The sequence below is a fragment of the Bos indicus x Bos taurus genome, chromosome 5 (genome assembly GCF_003369695.1).
Source record: "Bos indicus x Bos taurus breed Angus x Brahman F1 hybrid chromosome 5, Bos_hybrid_MaternalHap_v2.0, whole genome shotgun sequence".
In the NCBI taxonomy this organism is placed as follows: domain Eukaryota; kingdom Metazoa; phylum Chordata; class Mammalia; order Artiodactyla; family Bovidae; genus Bos; species Bos indicus x Bos taurus.
This window is the reverse complement of record NC_040080.1, coordinates 21,413,963-21,421,820: the sequence shown is the minus strand read 5'-3', so window position 1 is coordinate 21,421,820 and position 7,858 is coordinate 21,413,963. Positions and strand designations below refer to the sequence as shown.

The following is a 7,858-nucleotide window of genomic DNA, read 5'->3' as shown; positions in this document are numbered from 1 at the left end:
TAAATTCATCCATCTCATCTACACACTGTTTTTGCTCTATATATCTTTTTTGTCATTATTAACACAATATAAATGACATCAAAGGTGACACTGAAAATTTCAATTATTTATTCTGCTCTGATTTCTGTAGGAATGTGTTTGGCACTCCTACTGCACAATCCAGGGTAACTATGCAAAATAGTCTCAGGAGGACAAGTAGATTTCAGGAAACAGAAACATTTATTTGCATCTTAACAAATTGTGGGTAGGCATTAGGTCAGGACACACACTGATTAACTAAATTTTATAGACATAACTGGAGGGGTCTCTGTCAAGCTGTTTTGGATTCCATGTCAAGGCAGCAATTGGTGTGCTTTTAAGTCTTTATGAAATGAAAGAGAAGAAAATCATTCTACCACAAAGCAGCAATATCTGCCTTTTTCTGCAGCAGGTAATTGAAAATTAATGAAACAAACAAACAAAAAAAAAAGAAAATTAATGAAACAGGAATACGATTAAGGATTGGCAGACATGCTGAGTATAGTAGAAGGCCTCCTCCTTTTTGTAGCAGTTAATGAGTCAGTATTGGGGGTTTTAGGGAATGGGTTTATTGGACTAGTAAACTGCATTAACTGTGTGAAAAATAAGAAGATCTCTACACTCAGCCTTATTCTCACTGGCTTAGCCTCTTCCAGATTTTGTCTGATATGGATAATAACTACAGATGCATATGTGAGGGTGTTTTCTCCAGATATGTATTTGTCTGGTAATCTAAGTCAATATATAGCTTACTTATGGATAATTATGAATCAATCAAGTGTCTGGTTTACCACTAGCCTCAGCATCTTCTACTTCCTGAAAATAGCCAACTTTTCCCACTGCATTTTTCTCTGGCTGAAGGGTCACATTACTGAGATTCTTCTTCTTCTAATGGGATGTTTGCCCATTTCATGGTTATTTACTTTTCCAAACATTACAATGCCTTTTATTAATAATATTATGAAGAACAGAAGCACAACCGGGTTGGTCACCATGCAGAAAAGTGAATACTTTATAAATCAGATTTTGTTCAATCTTGGAACATTTCTTGTCTTTGTACTATGCCTGATTACATGTTTCTTAATAATCACTTCCCTTTGGAGGCACAACAGGAGGATGCAATTGAATGCCACAGGATTCAGAGACCCCAGTACAGAAGCACACATCAAAGCAATGAAGATTTTGGTGTCTTTTATCATCCTCTTTATCCTGTATTTTGTAGGCACTGCCATACAAATATTAAGTGTGACAGTGCCTGAAAACAAACTGCTATTTATTTTTGGTATGACAACCACCATCCTCTATCCCTGTGGACACTCATTTATCCTAATTCTTGGAAACAGCAAGCTTAACCAAGCCTCTTTGAGGGTACTGAAGCTATTAAAGTGCTAGGAGAAAGTAAAACTTCTTAGAACTCCATGACAGGCTTGGGGAGAAATGGATATCACAAAAAGGTAGCCTAGTAATGAAATTCCTCAAGATCTGTTTCTCTTACACTGCTTTCTTGCAGTGTTTTTAACTGTGTTATTGAACATAACTAAAATCTTACAAAAAGATTTTGACTATGTCTCAGGTAATGTCAATTTTCAATGAGATTTTAATCCCATACACAAATTGAGTGGCTCAGGCACTTTCCTTCCCTTGCAGTGGTTTCTCCCACCCAACCCTAGGCCAAAAACAGTTTGGAGACTATTGATTATAAAGATATCATTGGTGGATAAGCCTCTAAACAAAATTTCTCTTTGTATTTTACTTGAATTCCCTGAAGCATTGATAGTTCTTCACACACACACACACACACACACACACACACACACACTCAAAGAAATATTATTATAGTATTTCTCTTATTTATTTTAATGCCTACATTTCTCTAGATTTGTCAAGTGAGAACTTCAAATTGTCTCCTGTGTCCTTTTGACATGGCCCCGTTCTTCCTTCATGTCTCCTTATGTTCTCACAAACCAAAACATTTCAGGCTTGCTTTGTGTTTTCCTCATCCAGCCTTGGGTTCACTATTTATCCAAGAAATCTTCATTTATTTGAGGGAAAAAGGGTATTTGAAAACCAAGATTTGGTTGGATATAAACATTACGCACAGCTACTTACTTCTTTCTCCCTCTCTGCGTCTATGTATCTCTCTATTTGTAATGTATGATGTGTCTATGTTTGTGTCTCTACTGCAATTCAAAACTACAGTCTTCCTTTTTGCCATGTTGCAAATCCTCTCTTTAACCATGAAAAATGTGGATCTTGCTTTATTCAGTTTATATAGTCATTTATTCAGTCCTAATATACACTGAGGGCTTCCCTGGTAGCTCATTTGGTAAAGAATCCACCTGCAGTGTGGGAGACTTGGTTTCAGTCCCTGAGTTGGGAAGATCCCCCGGAGAAGGGAAGGGCTACCCACTCCAGTATTCTAGGGCTTCCCTTTTGGCTCAGCTAGTAAAGAATCCACCTGTAGTGAGGGAGACCTGAGTTTGATACCTGGGTTGGGAAGCTCCCCTGGAGAAGGGAAAGACTACCCAATCCAGTATTGACAGACTTTATTTTGGTGGGCTCCAAAATCACTGCAGATGGTGACTGCAGCCATGAAATTAAAAGACACTTGCTCCTTGGAAGAGAAGCTATGACCAACCTAAACAGCATATTAAAAAACAGAGACATTACTTTACCAACAAAGGTCCATCTAGTCAAAGCTATGGTTTTTCCAGTAGTCATGTATGGATGTGAGAGTTGGACCAAAAAGAAAGCTGAGCGCCAAAAAATTGATGCTTTTGAACTGTGGAGTTGGAGAAGAATCTCAAGAGTCCCTTGGACTGCAAGGAGATCCAACTAGTCAATCCCAAAGGAAATCAGTCCTCAATATTCATTGGAAGGACTGATGCTGAAGCTGAAACTCCAATACTTTGGCCACCTGATGCGAAGAACTGACTCATTGGGAAAGACCTTGATGCTTAGAAAGATTAAAGGTGGAAGGAGAAGGGGACAACAGAGAATGAGATGGTTGGATGGCATCACCGACTTGATGGACATAAGTTTGAGTAGGCTCCAAGAGTTGGTGATGGACAGGGAAGGCTGTCATGCTGCAGTCCATGGGGTCGCAAAGAGCCAGACATGACTGAGCGACTGGACTGAGCTGAACTGAACATTCACTGAGTATTTCCGTGGTGTCTCAGGCAGTAGAGTCTGCCTGCAATACAGGAAACCTGGGTTTAATTCCTGGGTCAGGAAAATCCCCTGTAGAAGGAATGGCAACCCACCCTAGTATTCTTGCCTGGAAAATCCCATGGATGGAGGAGCCTGGCAGGCTATAGTCCATGAGGTTGCAAAGAGTTGGACACAACTGAGCTACTTTCACTTTCTTCTTTCTAATATACACTGAAGTTAGTTTCAGATTTGTTAACTCATACCACTTCTAGAAGGAAGAGAAAGGGGGAAGAAAGGAAGAGAGAGAGGGAAAGAAAGAATGAAAAAAGAAAGAAGGAATGAAGGGAGAAAGGAAAGAAGAAGGAGAGAGAAGGAGGGGAGGAAAGGAAGTAAGGAAGGGAGGAAGAAGACACTATTAACTACAGTTAAGTACTTTGTTGCAGCTCATATATGACTATCAGTTCAGTTCAGCTTCCCTGGCGGCTCAGACAGTAAGGTGTCTTGCCTGCAATGCAGGAGACCCAGGTTCAATCCCTGGGTGGGGAAGATCCCCTAGAGAAGGGAAAGGCAACCCCTCAAGTACTCTTGCCTGGAAAATCCCATAGACAGAGGAACCTGGTAGGCTACAGTCCATGGAGTCGCAAAGAGTTGAACACGACTGAGCAACTTCACTTTTCTTTATTTTCTTTCAGTTCAGTTCAGTAGCTCAGTCGTGTCCAACTCTTTGCGACCCCATGGACTGCAGGACTCCAGGCTTCCCAGTCCGTCACCAACTTCCAGAGCTTGGTGAAACTCATGTCCATTGAGTCAATGATGCCATCCAACCATCTCATCCTCTGTCATCCCCTTCTCCCGCCCTCAAATCAAAAGATCCCTCAATCAGTGTCTTTTCCAATGAGTCATTTCTTCGCATCAGGTGGACAAAGGATTGGAGTTTCAGCTTCAGCATCAGTCCTTCCAATGAATATTCAAGATCGATTTCCTTTAGGATTGACTGGTTGGATCTTGCAGTCCAAGGGACTCTCAAGAGTCTTCTCCAAAAAGAAAAAAAAAAAAAAAAGAGTCTTCTCCAAGACCACAGTTCAAAAGCATCAATTCTTTGGCACTCAGCTTTCTTTATAGTCCAACTCTCACAGGCATACATGACTGCTGGAAAAACTATAGCTTTGACTAGATGGACCTTTATTGGCAAAGTTATGTCTCTGCTTTTTAATATGCTTTTTAATACATGACTGTATCAGGGCACAAAGTCTAAATACTACTGTGTTCCAAAGTTACTTTGGTAAGTTCTCTTTCTTTTCCTTTAGCATGTTTATATTCATTTGAAAAAGTGAGATTTGTTTCTTAATGAGTCTGTTTTAGGTTTTTTCCCCAGCCTTTATTTTATATGTTTAATGTAAAATATTAACATCATTTCAAGTGTCAAAATTACCCAAAAAGCATACTGAGAATATATTTTTCACTTCCATAACTTCTATCTCATTTTGAATTTCTCCCTATAAATTATCAATCTCATTCATTTCTGCATTTTTCCTCCTAATTTTATTTTTGAAAAAATAAGCACGTGAATATTAAATTTTCCATATTCCTTATATAAAATATAGTTTGCACAATGCTTTTATCATATGTAAGAAATCACTGCATCCAACTGTGAAATTGTTTCTCATTCTTTTTCACACCTTTTTAGTACTCCATTGCCTGAATGTACCAGAGTTAATCCAACAGGTTCTGTGTATATGTTCATTTGTTTCTGATATCTTGCAACTACAAACAATAGTACTATGAGTAATCTTGTAGATGTGTATTTATTGATTCTGACACCAAATTCTGATGTATGGGAGTCTTCCCAACCTCACCAAGCAATTGTCTCAACTCTGCCCTTACCATCCTGAAGATGGCATCAGATTTCATAGGTTAAGGGCTCAGTCCCACAAGACTACCCCCACTTCAGATGCCAGTTGTAAGCTCAGGTTGTTACATGTGCTTTTGACTTATTGGCTATAAATTGGAGATTCCAACAAACCCCTGCTTGAATTAGATTAATTTGCTAGATTGGCTCACAAAACTCAGAAGATGTGTGTAGTCAGTAGATTACTGGTTTATTACAAAGAATATTAAAGGAAGTGAATCAGTAAGCAATGAAGAGAATCAACTCTGCTCTGTCCCCTTATGGAGATTCGTGGTGGTCCTGACAATATCATGAGAGCTTCCTGGAAAAATTTTATGGAAGACTTAATTATGGAATGAGGACTTAAGACTTGACTAAAATTACTTTATGAAGAAAAAATAGTCATTCTAAATGTGAAAATATTGAACAAGAATCCTAGCAGGTCATAGCAAGGAAGGAAGAAAGTTGAAAATACACAGTTTGAGATGTCTGTCTCCTGAGGATTGCTTTTGAAAGAGGAGAGAAACAAAGAATGGAAGAATGCCCTAGAGAAGCTGAGTGGCTAAAGAAAAAGGAAGAAGGGGACATTTAAGATTATGCAAGAGAAATAAAACAACTGGATAATGCACAGCTCATTCACCCTACTGCCAAAAGACAGGCTTCCATGGCTGTATAGTATAGCAGTGAGGATAAATGAGCTACAATTATATGTAAACATATAGATGAATCTTGAAAACTGGATGTGAAAGAAAGAAACTAAATTTATGTTCTTTATGAGTTTGTACATAAAAGTACAAAAAAGTGGGAGACTGTGAGGTTGTAACTAGGAGTAGCTTGAGGTTGTCTTCTGGGGAGTAGATTGTGTCTGCTTCTTGGTCTAGGGTGTGTTATAGGAATGTATGCAGTTAGTAAAAATTCATGAAGCTTTTCACGTAAAATTTCATTGTTTTAACTAAAAAGTGTTTGTTAATTATTTTTTCAATAATAGAAACATCTGTATTAGTTTTCCAGGACTGCTGTAAGAAATTATCAAAGATTTACTGCCTTCAAGAAACAGAAATTTATTCCTCACAGTTCTGGAGTCTAGAAGTCTGAAATGAAGGGATCAGTAGGAATACACTCTCTCTGAAGGCTCTACAGAATTCTTTCTTGCCTCTTCCACCTTCTGGTACTCCCTGATAGTCCTTTAATGGTAGAAGTAGTAACCCCTATCCCTGCCTCCTGGTTCTCATGGTCTTCTTCTTTCTGTATGTTGATTCTTCCTCTCTCTCCTAAGGACAACCAGTCATAATATTTAGATTCCACCCGAATCCTACATTTGCATAGACCCCTTTTCCAAATAAGAACACATTTACGGATACCAGGGGTTAGCTCTTGGGTATACCTTTTGGCATGAGACACAATTCAACCTACTCTGTCACCCTAATAAAAGTTGGAGGTTTATAAGGAAGGAGTGAATGGGCCAGTAGTTTCCTACTTGAAATTTGCTTCCAGCTTCCAAAATTCTAATCTACTCAGATGTGACCTGAGAATGTTGTCAACTTGGAACATCAGTGAGGCCAGGATAGGCCATAGAAGAAGAAAATGTCCCTAGAGAGACAAGACTGTCTTCCTCTCATATGCTTTGGATATAAGATCCTAGTCAACTTGGAAATTTTCCTTTCCAAAGTATATTTCTAATGGCTGAGATTTGGTTACCATGAAAATGCTGTCTACTTTGCATGAAATTTCTGTTCCTGGTAAAATGGAAATCCTATTTATGCTAAACATGTGACATTTGCATCTTAGTTTGTATGGTAACACTGAAAATGAGTTTTCTTTGAAAAGAGGATAGAGAAAATCTGAGGACTTTTTAAACAATGTATAGAACTATTTTCCTACTTATGCTCCCTGTTGGATGAAGTTAGTTTAATCAATAATTCTAGATGATTGCAAAATATAATATGTTCTCATTTATATTACTTTTATATACTGAATGAAGTTTCCACAGATAAAAAGAATTACTCATTAATTGTTAATATTCCTAAGGCATAGGAAACATCATGCTTTATTACATTCAGCATGAACTGGTACCTGGAAATATGTACATATTAGCAATATTTGGGGGACATATATTAATTAGGAAGTTTTGACTGTAAAAAGTCTTATCTCAAACTAGTGTTAACTATAAGGAAATTATCTCATCTGCCTAGGCATCTGAAGGAGAGAGTGTTCCAGTCCATCACCAAGGACTCAGGTTATTTACTTCTGTATTGTGTTGACCTTGAAGGTCTTCCCTAGAGCTCCTTTCCTGGAGGTTACAATATATGCCAATGGCAACTGAATCTGTTTTATTATTCACACTCTGCTGGAGACAGAAATCTTATTTAAACCAAGAATAATAGCTACTTCATTCCAGGGTATCGAAATCATTCAGGGCCTTATTCTGCACTTGGATCGGGGACCTGATGCCAGAAGAATATAATTTGACCCCTGTCTTTCTGCTTCTATGGAGTGTATGTTTAAATTTTTGCCCAGTTCTTAAGCAGGTTTCTTATCTACTTTTTTGGAGAAGGCAATGGCACCCCACTCCAGTACTCTTGCCTGGAAAATCCCATGGACGGAGGAGCCTGGTAGGCTGCAATCCATGGTGTCGCTAAGAGTCAGACACAACTGAGCACCTTCACTTTCACTTTTCACTTTCATGCATTGGAGAAGGAAATGGCAACCCACTCCAGTGTTCTTGCCTGGAGAATCCCAGGGACGGGGGAGCCTGGTGGGCTGCCATCTATGGGGTCACACAGAGTCGGACACGACTGAAGT

The 7,858-nt window shown here is 38.7% G+C and overlaps 1 protein-coding gene across 1 annotated transcript; it reads left to right on the top strand.

The window, feature by feature from the left end:
* Positions 1–510: 510 nt before the first annotated feature.
* LOC113893637 (taste receptor type 2 member 10-like) lies at positions 511–1,410 on the top strand. Its single transcript, XM_027543533.1, has one exon. The coding sequence runs from the start codon at positions 511–513 to the stop codon at positions 1,408–1,410; it is 900 nt and encodes a 299-aa protein (XP_027399334.1).
* Positions 1,411–7,858: the final 6,448 nt, after the last annotated feature.